General features: G+C 39.6%; 1 protein-coding gene across 3 annotated transcripts in view; it reads right to left on the bottom strand.

Annotated features, from left to right (window-relative positions):
* Positions 1–11023, bottom strand: part of ksr1a (kinase suppressor of ras 1a) — a gene marked incomplete at both ends in the record, with an annotated part of 35827 nt that extends 24804 nt beyond the window's left edge. For 2 of the 3 annotated variants that reach the window (XM_083910617.1, XM_083910616.1), the window contains one exon: positions 10763–11002. In XM_083910617.1, coding sequence (XP_083766743.1) covers positions 10763–11002 — 240 coding nt within the window. Of the gene's footprint in view, positions 1–10762 lie in introns of all 3 variants that reach the window. The other variant, XM_083910618.1, reaches the window with a different exon arrangement.
* Between the last annotated feature and the right edge of the window lie 8623 nt (positions 11024–19646).

Below are 19646 nucleotides of genomic sequence, written 5' to 3'. Positions count from 1 at the left end.
CCACAAATGACAAACTTAATATCTCTTGAGCTTTGATACGGTGACGGCTGCTCAGTTTCTCCAACACAGTTGGAACACAAAACACAAGGTTGAGGTGAGGGATAATCAGCTGCAACTGGCAACTCCACCAATAAAAACTTTAAAAAGTCTCAATTTAAAGGCTTAGTATGTGCACTACTATTTTCGAGCCTAGAATGTGTGGTCAATGAGTTACTAATTATTAGATTACAACCGCTCTTTTTTTATAGTTACTTTTTTTGTTTATTCCTCATCTCACTTAGTTTTACCTTGATTTCCAAATTAAAATATTAGATAAACTCTTTTGTCATCAAAAATCCTGTATGTTGAATAACTACTGGTTGTCAACAATTTGTGGTGATCCCTTTCGCTAACCGTCAACTTTCGGGAGACGGTAACCAACAGAAATGATTTCAACATCATGCAGCACATTCTTACTGACAACACCAGAGCTGGAAATAAAAAAAAAAGGAAACAGAGGCAGGGTCAGTGTCGCTACAGTCACTAGAGCTGAGTTTCCTCTATACTCTTGTGTGAGCGACATTCTCCATTGTCTTCTCTTTAGACCCTGACACACACACACACACACACACACACACACACTCGTTGTCATGTCATTAGAACCCGGGCCAGCTGATTGGCCGAAGCTTCTCCCCTCCCCTTTCCTCTCCACTCTCCCCTCTTGCACAGGCTCCTTGCGCGTCATTTGATTTTCTTATTTAACAACCAACCCTGAAAACGCGTAGGAAGAAAGATGTCTAAATATAGCTGCAGCCACAACAGCTCGCACCACAAGCGCAGCAGCACAACACTCTCTCTCTCCCTCCCAACACCACGAGGAGACAAAACAGAGTGACACTTTGCTGTTTGCTGATCATTCCAGGCAGCAATGATAACAAAGACAAGATGTTGGATTAACAGCAATGAACAAATATTTAGGGATACTTGACAAATGTTAAACGATGTGTAAAACACAGCTCGTATACATTATGCAAAACCGCTTCTACACATGTTGCGATGAAGTGTCTGGATACTCTTGGCTTTAAAATGTTGTCACAGCTATAGCAGCAGTGTAGTTAGGATATGATGAGGCCAAAGACAGTAAGACCCAACATGATACAATAAAATTAACACTGAGGCAGCGGGAGAGGCAGCATCGACCAGGCTGAGTGGGATTAACATGTGAAAAGTGAAGTACCAGTTCACACTCCATTTGAGAGGCCAGTATTCATTATCCTCTCACAAGCAAGGCTGGAAAAACACACAGTTCAAGTAGAATAATAAAGCTCTCTCCATGAAAGTGTAAAGTGTGTTTGAGCCTCTCTCGATTGCCCTCCAGTGCAACATGGGAGTGATACCCATTTGCACCAAGTGTGTGACAACTGCTTTGACCTCACACAGCTCAATTCGATTCATCACACCAATTTGACTTTGACTATCAACATCTATAGCAGAATAATGTACACGGGAAAACCTGGACACTGATATGGGAGTTGCTTGTTAGAGTTTGATGACCATGGATAGTGAGGCACTGGGGTTATTCCACACTCTTGACAGATCAGTGGTCAAGGACTGAAATTAACTCCCTGGCATATTGACTGTATTTTGGAATTAAAACTGTATCAGATCAAAAGAACCATATGAAATCTATGATTAAAGCCAACAGTCAAGTTAATGCAGAGATTTGTTTTCCAACACATTAAAGGGTGCTTTCACACCTATAGTTCGATTGTTTTGGTCAGAACCAGTCAGAATGCAGCAAACAGATGTGGGTATGGATTGCTTTCACATATGCATAGTTCTAAATGAACCAAAATAGACCGTGGAGACCATCAGCACCGGAACCAGACTAATTTGGTGCGCACCAAAGAACCGAGATTACATTCACCCCTATGCAAACGAAAAAAAAAAATATTTTGTAGAGCTATACCATTTAGCTGTTTTTATGGGTGGGTTCACACCAGCCTGGTTTAGTGCAGTTTAATCAAACCCTGGTGCGTTTACCCTCCTTAGTACAGTTTGTTTGGATCGGTGTGAACTTGGCCCAAACAACCGAACTCTGGTCCACTTAAAAGAGATGGTCTTGGTCCGCTTGCAAGTGAACTGTGGAGTGGTTCATAACTGGTGTGAACTCTATCCGCACCTTTCACTTGAGGTGTAGTATTAAAGGTTACAGCTTCAGTTTTCTCATCCACATCCGCAAGTGAAGAGAAGGGAGAACCAGGATGAGAGCCTGGTATATCCCAACTCTTCCTCCTCCACAGGCAAACTTGCACATTTAGCCAAGCTTCATCAGCCCAGAGCGCTGCAAAACTGGCGAGTCACAGCTGTTTGTCACTCACGGGCAGTAGGATGAGGATGAGGGAAACACCTGTGGCTTCGGACCCTCCTGTCAGGGGTGAGGACCAGCAGCATGTTGGCAGTTGTGTGGTGCTCCAGGCTAACAGTGCTAACTGGGGCTAAATGCACTAGCTTACCTGCAGCTGGGTTTAAGCTAGTTTAACAGCATATATCCTGGCGACTTTTCAGTGGTTCTCCTCTCAGTTTCCAGTGTCTTGCGCCTCACTGGGTAATGTGGATGAAAACAATGCGGCTACCACGCCCTCCTGCAGGCCACCTGCCGGCCACCTGCTGGTCTTCACGGCACTTCTAATCACCAGAGTAGCAAGGCAGATGAACACTGACCTACAGTCTACATATCTGACCAATAACTGACTGTTATGTCTGATCACATGACTGAACCAAAGCAAAAAAAATAAACCATCTATCAAATTTACATCAGGAACAAACCAATGAAATGCACTGTCAGGTGTGAACAAACCATATAAACAAACTTTTTTGTGCAGGCTTTGAGCACATACGACACCATTTTGGGTTTTATGTGTCTCTTAGTCAAAACACAAACAGAAGACCTAGTTTGATTACATCAGGAAGCAGCATGACATTATGAAAATTGTTGTTTTGTTTGGTTTCCCTGTGCATGTGCACTATGAGAGAGCTATGGCAACAGGACATGGAGCAACTGGCAATGAGTAGTTACAATAAGTGACAAATACAAATACACACACAATAAATGTGTTAAAGGGGTACATATTATACCCTATTTCTCCAAGTTAAACTAGTTCCCTGGTGTCCTAATGAACATGTCTGTGACATGCTTTGGTCAAAATACCATAAGGATGAAGCACCACAGCAGTTCAATCACCCTGCCAAAACCTGCCCTGTTCAGAACGCTCTGTTTAGTAGTATCTCTTTAGGTCCACCTTAAAAAAAAGTAAAACGAAACTTAAGGAACAAGGAAATTACATCAGCCAAAAAGGCTACTGGGAGCTAACAGCAGTTAGCATTTGGAAAAGTGCAAATTGCATTGCTGTCATATATAACATGTATCCACTGGACAGATAAATCCTCTGAGGCTGGGAGTTTGAGTAGGACTCTATGCTGCACTGTGGAGCCAAGAACAGAACTTTTCACCGACTTTCGTTTTTTGGATACCGTTGCCCTCGCCAGCACTCTCGCATGTTTTACGGACAAAGTGGAGCTCCGTGAGACAACAATTCCAAGAATTTTGCGCATTGTGACGTCCGAATGAGCGCGGAAGTCAACATCTGACTGAGGAGGAACACAAAAACACTGTTTTCACACTTTGCCGACTGATACGGCCTCCAGAGTCCCAAATATAAGGAATTAAATTATCAAAAAGTTGAATTTGCATAATATGTCCCCTTTAAAGTTAATACACAGGCTAACTAGATTAAAGGGTTAAAGCAGTGGCAGAGACACCATTAAAAGGTCTCCAAAATTAAATGGCTACTTAAATACAAAGTTATATGGACTTGTGTGGGTTCATATGTATGTTGACATGCTGTGGTTGATGCCGTGTTTCTAGAAAACCTTTAAAGACCAAAAAAGAAAATGATTGTATAGGGAAAGATCTGCTTCCATGTGGATAAGGCTGATGGGTGAGTGCAGTGTAAAGCTAATACTTCCACCTTTAACAGACACGGCCCCAGTGTTTAGGAGCAGTAATACCGCTCATTTTTTAATGCTTTTGACACATAATTTTATAGTTGTGTATAGTTTTCTGCTTACTTACAGACTGCTCACAGTCTCACAGTGATATGTGAAATCTGAAGGAAGGCTAAATCAAGAACTGAAAGTGCATACTGGTTTCAACACAGTGTGCCAGTAAGGACATAGGAAGTAAGACTGCTGATCAACGGACCATGTAGACTGGGCATCTTGGACGTTTTGTCACTTTAACTTTAACAATTGAGTATCATATTTAAAGTGCTTCTAAAGCATGTATTTTTTGAATATACATTTAATACTCGCAAAATAAAGTACGATTATCTATTGTTGTTAATGTTACGTTCAAAGGCAGTTGGCAGACATCCATATAAAGTCAATTTAAAAATGACATAGATTTTAAAAGAAGTGATGTTATACTGTCACTTGACCTTGGGAGCTGGAAACCTGTATTTCCCTTGTTTGCTTTACATCTCTGATGTGACTGCTTGAATGGAAGGAAATTACTTTCATTTGATCATTCAGTACTTCCGAATGAACAAAAAATTAACCCTGCAACTGTGTTGTGAAGTACGGAAGCGTATTGCATTCACTTGAAAAAAAAAAAAAATCCTGTTTTTCTCACTAATTAATTTTCGGTTTGATTTTTTGAATAATCTTTTTTCTGTTTTTCTGACTAATATTTTTTTCCCCTGTTTTTCTGTCTAATTATTTTCCAGTTTTCCGGAGTAATTTTTTTTCTGTTTTTCGTGCAATTTTTTTTACCCTGTTTTACGGAGTAATTTTTTTCTGAGTTTAGAGAGCATTTGAAATAATAAACACATTCACTCCTTTATTGAGAGTTCGATTTATAACAACATGGATGGCTTGTTTAGTTTAATCAAGTTTTACTTTGATCTGGGTTTAAGACACTGGGAGATAGTCCTGTCTTTAAGTCACATAGATGGTATTATCATTAGTTTGTCGACTTTACGCAGGCACCTGGGGACTTTGCGGTTGTTTTAATTGACCCGCTACGGTAGATCATGTATGAGGCATGTATGTGCGGGAAGGAGTCACCATATGTGTATGCATGGATGTATATCCATGGGTTTATGGGAGTCACTTGCAGGTTGGAGGTTCTCGCGAGAGTTCTCGATAATTCAGAAAAAAAATTACTCTGAAAAACAGGGAAAAAAGATTTGCACGAAAAAACAGAAAAAAAATTACTCCGAAAAACAGAAAAAAAATTACTCCGAAAAACAGAAAAATAATTACTCCGAAAAACAGGAAAATAATTAGACAGAAAAACAGGGGAAAAAAATATTAGTCAGAAAAACAGAAAAAAGATTATTCAAAAAATCAAACCGAAAATTAATTAGTGAGAAAATCAGGATTTTTTTTTCTTTTTCAAGTGAATGCAATACGCTTCCATAGTGAAGCAATTGTCAAAAGAAACGCATCGCAATATAATTGGTCATTTCTGCCCTAAAATAAATGTATGGATGAACTGCAACTAGATATATATACTAATTTCAACTGAGTAGAGCATCAAGAATAACTAACACCAATATTATAAAAAAATATTAAACAGGAAAAAGGAGTTTGCTGTCAGCAACCAGTTGACAGAGGATGTCATTACTATACAAGGTGGTTTCCATGACGGAAGCTGGAAAAGTTTGTTGTTCTTTTGCTCAACGCAATGCTGAACATTGCTAAACCACGACACTGCAACAGTTAAATAGGAGGTAAAACCGCCCAATTGTGACTTTCAGGGATCCCCCCCCCCCCCTCAGCAACAAAATGGCCTCATAACCACAGGAAAGAGACCCAAGAGGAGGGCCAACATGTGTGAGCATGGCCTGTCCATTGTCACGTACAACAATGCCGGTGTGAGAAGCATCTGCAGCGTTCCTCAGGAAGTACTCCCTGCCAGATCATATCCTGCTCCACACAGTGACGACGCACACGTGACAACAAATACATAGACGATTAAGTGTAAGGTTGGTTGTATTTGTATGGGGTACTGACACAAAGTCAGTGCTGACTGCACTGTGCAGCCCCTGTATTTAGGGACACAAGGAATGAAACATCATTTAGCCACTTCACAAAATACTCATAAATAAAATCTGCACCTGCTTGAGTCTACAACATCTTGAGGATATGTATGTCGCTTCATCTTTCCGTTAGACAGCCTTTTCCTGAAACTAGAAACTGAAGTGCACACTTTCCTGCACCAAAATCAATAGAGAACATCTGCATTTTTAGTTTAAAGGAACACAAGGGCTTCGAGTCTGCTGCTGCTGCTGCCGCATTTGGTGGGTGTGCGTCACTCAATGAACACTGAATTTACAGAATAACACATTTAAATTAACTGGTGGTAGCACCGGACCAACAACTCCTATCTACCGTGATGTTAAAATTGCTAATTTCCTCGATGGACTTTGGTGAACAAAGCAACACAAAACTCTATTTTGCCTAACAGCAAGATAAATTAGCAAACACTGAAGCAGGCATACATTACATAGTTGGGTGATATGACAAAATGTCATATCAATGGATTTGACATTGTGCACAGCAATGTGGTCTCTGGTTTCTATTTAAGTTAAGACTTTGCATTTTCCCTATAATACCAGATACCAGTTTGTGAAAATGTGTTCCCACAGTAGCTTGCCAACTTGCACCTGAAGCCTGCCAGCTAGCAAAGGAGCTAGCAACTTATTTTGTCAAACGTTCATATCTTCCACTTCAATAAAAAAAACAAAAAAACCTACAAAGTACAAGACTGCATTGTCATGTCTGTCTTGTTCCGGGGTTTGAACACTTTGATACTATAAATACACGTGTTGAGCAGGTGATGTGTCGTTTTTTTTGCCAGGAAGTAAAACACTTACAGAATCACTGGAACATGGTGAACAGGAATAAGTATCAAGAGCTAAAACTTAAAGGGATAGTTCGTAATTTTAGACATAAGACCTATTTTCCAACTCAGCCGATGTGATGGAGACGTTTTCAAGAAATTTCATTCAGTTCTTCTAGTTGCCGAGTTCGCTGGTGCTATGGCTAGCGCAAGTCAATGGTACAAGTTAGCATGGCATTAGAAACACTCATACCGACTCCACAGTGCACCGAGGCAAATCAATTGTCAACGGCAGACTATCGATGTACATATCTGTGTTGATAGAACAATATTTGAAACAAAACTAACCTCGCATCGCATGAATTTTTGAGGGACTACTTTCTCAACAGCAGCGGAATCAGTCCGCCGCTGCCATAGCCTAATAGGAAGTATGACACGCTGCTGCTGAGACATAAATCCTTCAAATTGCAAGGTTGGTTTTATTTCACTTTAATAAATTAGTTGTTTGGTCAGAAAAAGTTGAAAAATATTTTGTGTTTCCAAAACCTAAAAATTATTTTGTTCTTAAATGTCTTCCGTTTTAGCGAAGAAACTACCAGATGTTAGAATTGGAAAACTCAGAGAGCATGTTTTAATTATATATATATATATATATAAACCCACTCAAACTGATTGATTATCAAAATAGTTGCAAGTAAACTAACAACAGTCTATAAATATGTCTATCAAATAGTATAGTAACAGTCATTATAAATAACGACGTTGCTACTAACCTAAGACACTTTGCTAGCATCACTAGCATCAATAAGCTATCAGTGCCAGTATTGTGCCACAACTTAACATTACATCATTCAAATACATTGCTACTCTCGTCATCAGCCTTGATTGATGGTCCCTTAAGAACTAGTTCAGTCAAGCTACTGCATCCGTGTGCAGCTGAAACTGAATGCTCGGAGCTTTCTGGAACATTAGTTTTTAGGGGCAACAGCACAATTGTTCATGGGGTGTTCGGTTATACAGAAATAAAACAGACATGGATAATTGATAGCCTGCAGCCAATCAGGAGTGAATATTCCTTTTATCCATGGTATAACGCTTGAATAAAGCATGAGACAGAAAACCCATTTACCATTGTCTCCACAGTGTCAGTATCTTTGCAACATTTTCCTAAGATACAACAATCCACCTGCTCCAAGTTCATATTTGTAGGCCAATACTCCTCAGCTGAAGGTGGGATCATTGTCAACTCGCTGCATTGTTACCGACAACATGAAGCAATACTTTCCGTGAGACAATTCCTTCAGTAATCTCATTGTGGGACTGCATTGAAACAATTAGTGGAAACATGCAGGCCCAAGCTATGCTAACTCTTATGAAAAGGCTTATTTGATCAACATTTCCTACGGAATTCACATTGTGGGAATGACGATTAAAGCCACGTTAGACAGGATCCATGGCTAAATTGTTTGCCCATCTGCAGGTTACTCAAACATTGGTGTTTTGGGATCGTCATCAAAACGACAGACGGTACAACGCAATCTCTGAAAGTCCGATATCGACACATTTTAGTGCATTTATTGGCCAATTCTTTTTTGTGCTGCACTAACAAGAGTGGTACTCGACACTTATTTCAGCTGATCTGGGTCATGTTCACAAAGGCAAATGACAAACAGACTATAAATTGAGAGCAAAAGTTATCAAATGTAAATGTTCAAATATTGGTCAGATATTTTGGGCGATAATAAGGCAAATCTCATAATTTCATGGAAAATCAGCAGGTTACATTCATGCTGGTGTCAACATAGAGCCTCTTACAGCAAACAAATGAATGCCACATTTGATCATATGCTTTGACAACAAGCACGAGCCAATTTTTTTTATGCAAATTGTCAAAGGTTGTTACGCAATGCAGAAAATATTAAAAGGAAGATGGTTAGTTCAAAGGAGATCTCATTACAACCTCTTTGAAATATATTAATACTCCACGTTTGTATCATGCCACTCATTTTGTTAACCATGCCAACTTCACCAAAACAGGAAATCACACATAAATGCTACACTTTGTGTAATTGGTGCAGACACCGTTCACATCACTGATGACCAAATTCCAGAGTTCACTTGCAAGAAGATCCCGGTCTTGATTTGCATGCACAACAACCAAAAATACACCACAGCAGGTTGGACAAGCTCCAAGGTCTGATTCAACCAGACTAAACACACTCAACCATCAGAATTATCCTCTTTTGCAGAAAAAATATCCTCCACACCCGGCACACCGTACCTATAAAGGATCTCGAAAAGGCCTGCCATACTCAAACTAAGATTACATGACATGCTACAGCATCAAAGATATTCAGAAAAATCCCCATCACACTCACACACACACACACACACACACACACACACACACACACACACACACACACACACACACACACACACACACACACACACACACACACACACACTAGCGGCCGAGTCTGTAGATTTGTTAGTGACTTTGTCATCTAGGTGTAGAAGCAGAAATGCTTCCATATTATGTTAATGGCCCAGCTGCACTCACAGCTGCCCTGCACTTGGCTGGACAACCTGGTAATTGCTTCAATTTACATTTACATCGGAACTTGTAACTGGGAGTGATGTCCCCCCCATTTCACTGTGCCCCAGTTGAGAAATTGGGGGGGGACAAAACATGGATGTCAACATATCTAGGGCCAGCCATTGTGAGCAGTACCAGTTGATAACAACGCTCAACCCGGGGTTTTGCACCAACAGCGACAGTGGTAACATGTCTATGGTTAAAAATTAAACAGTACTATGTGTACGACTTATTTACTGTGAAACTCATAATGACGGAAGCAATGATCCTACAATGGCAGCCATCTTGGAATTCTAAATTGGGGTATGTGAGGTTGCTCCACGTTGGAAATCCACGTCCAGGGGTCGTTCTTGACCTTGGAAATTCAGAGTTTCGACTACAAATGGAATGTACCATTACCTCCAATGCAAGAAAAATGTAAATACTTTTATATTAATACATCTCAATACATGCTCCTTAATGTTAAAGACTGCACCTTTAAACAAACCTTCTGCTATGCTATGAAAAGGGCATCTCCAGTGTGTATCTAAAGCCATTTTTTCAAAATGAATTGCTGCAAAGTCAGGGACGATTGTGTGCATCCTTTGCTGACGCCGCTGTGCTACCACTCATGCAGGCATGACTTCTGTGCTGCACTGGGCTGGGGAGGATACTGTGTGATACGTTGAGGCCCTACAAAGCAATGTCAAGTCATCCTATCACGACTGAGCTGAATCTGCATCTAGATGCACGCGCGCGCGCGCACACACACACACACACACACACACATGCGCGCGCGAGACACATGGATAACGTCGTACATCTTCGCTTTTGTCCTGCAGGCCCCGAAAACCGCCGTGCAGAGAGTGGATCATAAATAACAGCATGGCACACATTATTGAATGTGTGCCATATTATAGGCCAGGCTGGTTTCTGCTGCACAGCATGGTGCTGCTCCAACAAGAGGCTCCTGACTGAATACATTTACACCAACAGACAGAGCTCCCTCTATCTCACTCACACACACACACACACACACACACACACACACACAACCCTGACTGATCTGGCATCATTGATAATCCAACATAAACTTGCGTTTATTTCAGACTCATCGTTCGCCTCATGGACTGTGTAGTAGGTGGAGTAAAGTGTGCTTCGCTCACTGATACTCTCAGTTTGCGGCCAATTTTCAGCATAAATGTGAGGCGGACGTTGCGTTCGGGGCTTCATGACTCCGCAGTTTGCCGTGTGCCGCTGCTCTGACTGACATACGTGTGAAAATTGCAGCTCTTTACCTCTAAAGTGCGGATCTCCTGCTGCGTGAGGTCGTTGGACGCGGCGCATTTGGTGCGCAGCCCCTGTAAACTGGAGATGGAGATATCAATCATATTCTGGATGAGTTCGCATTGATGAAGTGCGGCCATCGCTGCGCCACCACCGCCGCCGCCGCCGCCGCCGCCACTGTCTCTCTTCTTCTCGGGCTGCTGGTCCTCACTCTCCACCATCTTCCCACCGTTCACAGACACACTATCCATTCCTCAGCATCGGGCACGGCTGGAAGGGCTGCAGTCAAAAACTGGTGCTCTCGAATAAAACATATGCAGCCCGTTCAAAGCGACGCAGCGACCTATTGTGGAAGTTCGCTGACACCAAATGTCCCCCAGGTCCCAATCTGGAGAGGATGCAGACTGCAGTTCTGAGTGGATCTTCAGATTCTGAACCCAGTCCCGGGCAAGAGAACGGGTTCAAGAGAAGCAGACGCTCGATGAGTATTTCCAGTCCGTTCAGGACAACGACGAGTGGATACTCCACCGACAGCTCTCTGGCAGAGGCTTTCACCGTCTGTCAGCTGTTGGGAACATCATGGGGCGCGGTGCAGTCTGGGAAATGAAGTCATTCTCATTCTCCTGCCCAGCCCCCGTACACATGAAGAGAAATATGCTATCCAATCATAATCATAATCATAATAATAGTATGACTCATAATAATAACAATAATAATAACTTTTATAGGGAAATAAAAATATATCCACTAAAAATAAAATTAATAGTGGATATTTAATAGGATAGGATCCATAAACTTTATAATCCCATTTCATTGCTTTAGATTTCAGGGTTATGTTTCAATCCTATATCAAACCTCCCTCACCACACCCAAATATGAAACTATACACTGTCATTTTTTCTATTTGTGCATTTATTATTTATTGTTTTTAGGCAGAATTCACTAATTCTAAGGTACTCAGCTGTTGTCATGGCTTCTCCTACTTCGGCCAAGGATGGATTACTGGGCCATACTGTACTATAATATACTATATTTTAGCTACTGTCATTCATTCCGATATTTTAATGAGGCCGTGAAGCCACTTAACACTGGTTTATGTTATGTGATATATTTTAATATAGCCCCATAATCATATAACACGGTTTTATACAGACGTTTCGCGTCTGTGCCCAGGGACTCAGACTATATGAGACAATTTCAGGTCTTTGCGGTCTTTATTCTACATGAGTGATCTCACACTGCAACATGAGAAGTGACACAGGAAATGATCAATGAAACCAGGCTTCGTTTTGTTCAGTTTCAGGTCAACAGGTCAGCCTATGTGATTATTTTATAATAATTTATAAATTATTTTAAGTTGTATTTCTCTTTTTTTCCTTTGGCCCTCATCTCTGTCTCTGATTAACCACTGTTGTGTTTATATTCGGACTTTAGACATCATCCTGGTCGGTCTCTATTATCTCATTTAACTTTTTTAATCAGAAAAAGAGTCCCATTCGGGTTAACAACCTGTTTTTCAAGGGAGACAAATGAAATACCATGTTACAGACATAAAAGACAAGAGAGGACAAAAAATTAAATAAAAATAATGCAAAAAAACGGGCCAGTTTTCGTTATAACTTCGTAATTTGTTGGGCCATGTGAGATCTACTGGGGGGCCTGATGTGGCCCGCAGGCCCTGAGTTTGAGACCTCTGACCTAGATGCTGTAATAACTGCAAAAACTGTGAAAAAAAAGTCTGATCTCACCTTTTTTCTTTCTATATGTCTTCATCAAATGTTGATGCAGTTTCAAGACCATGTGAATTCTCTGCCCTCATTATCATAACGGTGCATATCATGTGTACGAGGGTGCGATGACGGTGCAGGTTTGAGCAACAGCACACGTGGCTCACTGGAGGAATGAGGGTGTGATGTTCCTTCCTTTAATATACCCTGATTATACAATGATATATGAGTCACATTTCATGGAGCCGCGTGTTCTTACCCTCCATCTGTCCGTCTTTCTGCGTTTCACACATTACGCCAGCACAATTCACCAGCCTTGTGTGGCAACACAAGTGAAGGACCAAACAAAGTGAGTGCAAACCTCGTTCAGAGCATGCTGATGTACCACTGACCAACCCTCCCATCAGACAAAACTAGCAATATAATGTCCTCATGATGGACAATGGAGTTTGACATTAATATAACAGAGAATTGTCAGTTCGTCTAACACTGCAACTGTTTAAAAAATAAATAAACCAAAAAAAGTTAGCAGTTATGAGTCTTGCTGCTGTTGCTTTAGCACTGTAGATCAGTCTGGTGTTGTTGTATTAACAGCACAGCTTTGATGGGGACACGTCCAGATGGACACCATGACAATTAAAGCTCTTCTTTGCTTTCAAGTTACCAAAAGGCAACAGTGGAGCCAGAATAAAGAAGAACATATATATAATATGATCATGATGATGATTCACAGAAGTGAACAGTCAAACTAATATGACACTGAAAGGAACCGTGGAATGATCGCGCTGTAATAATACTTCATCATTCAACAGAGAATTTCTGGAGAACTGTGTAATTCTTTCTTGTTCAGTTTGATGGCAGCTAATGACAGACCATAACACTAGATAATTAGATAGTAGATTAGCATCGACTGTGCCAAGAACCAGTTTCAGACACGAATGCTGTCTCACACTGAAAACATTGCTGCCAAGGAAAAAAAAAAGAAAAAAGCTTTCACCCCCGTACCAATAGACTCACTGAAAAAAAATATATGCCTGCTTAGGAATATATTTACTGTTAGACAGCCTTCTCTGACTGGAAACTGAAGTTTGTAAAGTGGTCACACTCTCAGATCAGAGTTTTAAGCTCATAAAGACAAAGGAGCTGATGGTCTGCTGCTGCTTCTTTTGGCAAATTTGCATCACTTGGGTAAATCTGAACATAGGATCTCAAAAATCAAAAAGTAACTCATTTGAAAAATGAGTTTTTCCTCATGTCCCAAAGCCAGCATTCATGTTTTTAGAAAGAGTAATCATCAGGTCCATGGAACAGGTGCAGAGCAGTGGGTTATGCACAACCGAATTATGACTTTAAGTCTTGCAGCAACTGGTTTCCATCCAGTTCGCTTCAATATGATAATAATCCATTCATGAAAACCTGCTTTGAATATGCATCTTAATGGTGCTTTCAGGGCAGAGAATTAACAGTTAGTGGCTGTTTTTTTTCTTCCGACCTACATTTGTGTCTTTTTCCAATATATTTTGCATCCAAACAGTCCAAACAGAGTCAAAACTACACCTGCCAAGTTTGTTCAACAAAAAAAACATACATATTTTAAACCGTTAAGTTCACTACAACAGTTTTCTTTCTGTACATTCACATTATTTATATGTCTTTCATTATTGAAAGGGTCATATTTCTTAACAAGCAAATATTTCTTATTCCATGCAATCTGTTGCTAATATTGTTCTTATACCTTATATTATTTTGTTTCGGAGGGAGCAAATATTAGTGCATTCTAATTTTCACCCAGGAAGTATTCTGAATCTGATTTAACCAAACATCCCTGCTGACAGCCATAAAGCATCCATGTCTGTTTGTTGCTTCAAAAAGCCTGTATTTCACCCTGTTAGAACATAAATGCACCACCTTGACTCTCATGATATGATTTTGTTTGTGAATGTTTATGAGAGAAAGGTGAACTATGAGCACAACAGAAGTCAGTGTTCTCTGAAAGTCATTTCGTGATCTGATCTGTGATGAAAAAGATTCTCACCATTTGTTACTGTCTGTTCACTCGCTTTCCTGCACTTCTCTCCCCATAACGTGCATCATGCAGGTAATCCAAACAAGACCGTCTTCCTGTGTAATGTTCAGGCACCTGACAGCTTTCTGACGGTGCTTAATCAGAGCCCGGCCTGGCAGCCACTTAAGCCCTTTAACCTGCTGTACGATAGGACAGTTAAGACACCATGCCTAGTGTGGAGCTCATGGCTTCAGTTTAAATTAGACATGCAGGCAATCTGAGTCCATCTTATTTGATGGCAGGGATTTCCATGAGACCTTACCTGTTATTTTAATTTTTAAATTTTTTATTTTTACTATAACAACATAAAAAGGCAATCTTGAGCTTAAAGCGAAGCTTTTGAATGTGGTAAGTTTTCTATATACAGATATTTACAATTTTCAATTCAAACTGCAGGGTAACCTCTGATGTCAAAATAAAAATGTAGTTTCGCTGACTAAGAAAGACCAAATCCAAATCAAAACCAGTCAAGACAATAAAGCTCAAAACAAGCAGCTGGAATGAAAATTCCAGACGTGAACTGAGCTTCTGCAGGGAGGGAGTGACAGAGATGCTGTTGTGAGGAAGACACTATGATGACAGGTGTTTCTTGGCGTTTCTTGGCCCTGGAGTGGCCAAAAAAAAGGAGTCGACGAGCAAAAGGGACGACATCTCAGTGTTTTTGATTTATCAGTGTAACTGTTGCTGTTTAGTGAAGTGCCCTTTTGTTGTTCTTATATTACTTACTTATTCGTGTGTTTCCTGTTTTATTTTGAAATTTACATCTTGTCTCGTTTCCTTCCCACACAGCGTTCCTCTGCTTCTGTGTCAATTTGTCTTGATGTCAGCATCCAAACATTACTTAAGTGGGTTCTGGTTCCACATTAACTAGTGACTGTAGTTTTTGACTTTGTTCTAGCCTGATTGTTTGGATTGGATCGTGTACATGCCTGGTTTTGAGTAAACAAAGTAACGTGCTACATCTTTAAATGGTGAAAAATTAAAATCTTTGAAGAAAGGTTAAAAAGGACTGTTTTTTTTTTCTTTGATGCTGTTGATGCCAAAAAAAAATACCCCAAAAAGTGGTGTTCATTACTAACCTGTGATGGCCTAAAGTAAATGTCAACCAGAAATAATAATGTGATAAAGGTGGAAAAAACCCATATGAACATTTCCATAAAGACTGTACAATATATTAAAGGTGCATTATGTAATAAATCTAAAGCAACTGGCCATAAAATCCTCCTAATATGTCACAGAGACTCAGGAATAATGTTCATATAACAAACTGAACTCACCAACAACAACAACAGTACAGCCAAAATATTTGCAATAGAAAATATATTTTGCAGACTGCAAATCATGTTTACGTTTTGAAATCATGTTTTGGCATGTGGCGCCACCTACCGCCGTCTACCAACCATTGCGGTCAGTAGAGTCTCAGCTGCCGAGCAACCACGGGTTGCCAGTTAGGTCAGAAAACGAAACCTCAAAGACCTCGGTATTTTGAATTTGAATGTAGTAACCGTTTTTGGCCACATTCTTACATATGGCACCTTTAAGTATATATATCTTCACTTATTTATCTTAACATTGAATGGAATCTGCATTTTGTGTTGCTTTGTGAATTGTTCACTCCCCGCAAGTTCATAGAGAAAATCATCAATTTTACATCACTGCAAACAGGAGAAGTTGATCCACTGCTGCCTCCCCCATTAAGTTTGAACGTGTTCATTTGTGACGTTGGTGTTTGAAATCCTTCCTTGGATTTAACTAAGTGACATAAACTTGCCAAATGAGGCAGCAGCAGACCAGCAGCTCCCGATTCGCTGTGAGATTAAAACACTGATTTTCTTTATGGGCTTTGGTGTAGGAGCGTGAAGAGCTTCAGTATCCAGTTAAAAAGGCTGTCTAATGGCAAGAGAAAGGTGAAGGTGAACATATTTGTCAGATATTATAGGCTGTAGAAGATGTCAATTTTATGAGGTGAGCTTTTTGGAAAGTGTTTTTTTTCACATGTGTTATGTGTGGCAAGCATCTGTATCTCAAACCTTGCAGCCAGCACGTACAGCCACACTTCAAAAAAAAGTTTCTTTCCACCCACATCAACAGTCATAATGTGTGTTATAGGTGAAATATGTGTCAGTATTTCCCAGTTCCCTCATACGAAAAGGGCATAAAATAGGTTTAAGTTCATGTCGTGTAGTCACTCATAATATTACATTACTGCAGACATTAGAAATGTGTTCCTGAGAGCACAACATGAGAACCTGCTAGATATGTCAGCTTTGATCACTGGCACAAATCAAACTTTAAATGTCAACTTTTGTTTTGGTGCCGAGTAAAGTTTGTTGCCGTGTAATCAAAGCACACAGGAGAACACACCGCGTCACTTGACTGCACAGTTTTAATCATAAATCTTTGTCTCTTTGATCAACATTTAGCAAATATTAACACAATTATGTATCTCTTTTCAGTGAAAATTAAAAAATGAATTGTAGAAAAACCTGCTGCATTAAAGTATTATTATATACAGCTTTCTTAAATCCACCCATCCATTTTCTACTGCTTTGTCCTCCGTCACATGCAAACTCCATGCAGAAAGGCCCTTGTTCCAACCACTACCACTACACCAACCCTTTCTTAATTCCAAGATTTTCAAATCAAAGATGACATTTGGAACACCAGGATTTATATTATTGCAATGCCTACAGCGTTAATGCACATGTCTATTTAATATTATTGTGTTAATATGAAAACAGGAAGTTGGATAGAGCAGACCTCCTGCATGTGAACTTTAACTGAACTCTCCACCCTAAAGAGTTGCCAAGTGTGTGTGTGTGTTTTATTTTTCACAGTACAGGGCAATCTTCCAAACATGACTGTTGTCACAGAGTGCATACAGCTGGAACACACACATAAAAACTATGGGGCACTGAAGAAAAATCACTGGTGGTCTTCAGCAGACACGAGCTGCAGCCGTGACCTTTTGACCAAATAGGAGCATAATTGTACATAAAATGACAGAGGCTTCTTGGATGAGAGGTGAATCTGTGTAGCTTTCAGTTAGCAGAACTCAGAAGATGATTAATTTGTCCATTGTGGGCTACTGTTAAAACATAGTGGCCTGTGTAGAGCTCCTTTTGGGGCAATTGATTGCTGATAAAAAACACTTCATAAAAGCTGGTGATTGTACATTTATAGGCTTCATTTATCATTAATTTGAATGAGCTGAAAATAATTTCACCCAAGTTTTACATACTTGACCTTTAACTGGTGTCATTCACACGGGTTAATGAAGAGAGAGAGGACTCCAGTGGCAGGAGGAGTGATATATGCGTAAACACCACCACCTGCTGGACGATGTCTGTATTGCAGCAACTGGCAACTCAAGGCACGCGATATGGTGTTTGTGAATCCAAACATATTTGGGGATTTTCTGGGCAAATCATTCATTATGTAAAAGATATATTCATATCTGACTTTTGGAATTATGTTGAACAGGAATTAAATATGGTATATTGGACTAAGATTTGTTTACAGAAAATACATTATACCCATTAAGGGGGAAAAGATCATTGAAGTTGGGTTGTAACAAGCAAATTAGGTTCTCTTGACTTATTTTTTTTTTCTATTTTCTCAATGAATCAATGTTTTTTGTCTGTTTTTATGAAATGTCAAATATTTGTGAAAATTATTGGTTGGTGCTTCGATAAGCTCAAAACAATGACTTCCTAAAATGTGACATATATTCAGTTTTATGTCAAAGAGAAGCAAAGAAACAGGAAATAATGTTTTTGAAGAAGCTCGGTGAGCCTCAGCACCAGGGGGTGCTCACAATGATGTCACTGCTATCACCATCACTTCAAGTCAGTCTTAACTAGGGCTGGGCGATATATCGGAAATTTATCGTTATCAAAATTTACGACGATAATCAACGTAATTTTGACGTTATCGATACATTCGATAATGTAAAAAAAAGAAAGCAAAATAAAAGTTGTTTTTGGCTGTGTGTGTATGTAGGCAGGCTGCCTGTATGTTCATGTCCCTTTAAGACACTCAGACACTTATATCAGGCAAATGGTCAATTACACAAATTAGGCAATGACGTCATTCAGCTACTTCGAACTTATCGTTAATTTATCGTTATCGAGGTGAGCTGCTCTATATATCGCGATATTGTTTTGTGGCCATATCGCACAGCCCTAGTCTTAACCATCAAACAGTAATTATTTAGTATCCTGTATTATACTCGACGCTGATGAAATGTGAAAACAGTGATGTAATGGCGTGCGTCATACTGAACAGTACTTAAACCATAAACACATTTGATAGTTTTCTTTTATTTAGACAACCCAAATAAAAGGCACATAACATTGCGCATGTTTATGTAATAATCTGACAAACATACATTTAAAAAAAATGTAGGAATGTTTGACCTTTCTGCTAATCAGAAAGCCTAAGCCTTTCATATATACAAAATTACCATTGTTAATGTTCTAATACAAAAGATTTATAAAAAAAAAAGGTTATCTTATCTTTCACATCTATTGTAACTACCATATTCTCAGAACTAAAATAGTTTGTGTTTTTTACAAAGATATACATTCAACTGCTTTCACAAGGGTCCTGGAATTTCCTTTTTTTTTTCCTTAAAAATAAAGAGATGTTCAATTTCATGAGAAATGTTTCAGGTTATCACATTGTTATTGTATCAAAATTTGGCAAACAGGTTATCATAGTGTTTCTACGCAAATGCATAACAACAACAAAAGAAGCTACAGTAACATTTAGTCTCAAACTAAACTGGGGGGATGACAAACATGCATATTCCATTTTTCAGCCCAAAAGTGGAACGAGCTGCAAAACTGTCAAAATAACATGGCATTCGTTAAAAAGAGTTGACGCTCGACATCTAGTGTTTTGGGCTCATGCAACACCACTTATTTTCCCATTATTTTAATGGACACAAACTTGCATTTGATCATAGTCATCCAGCTCTCGGCCACATGACCACGCAGCCGGAGACTGAACTAGAATTTAAAGGAAATGTTTAACGGTACAGCATGTACTCAATTAATCATTTAAATGGACGGTTATATTAAAAAAACAAAAAAAACAACA

The sequence above is a fragment of the Microchirus variegatus genome, assembly GCF_963457635.1.
Source record: "Microchirus variegatus genome assembly, chromosome: 2".
NCBI lineage: Eukaryota > Metazoa > Chordata > Actinopteri > Pleuronectiformes > Soleidae > Microchirus > Microchirus variegatus.
Note: the sequence above shows the minus strand (reverse complement) of the source record. Positions and strands in the feature narration are given on the sequence as shown.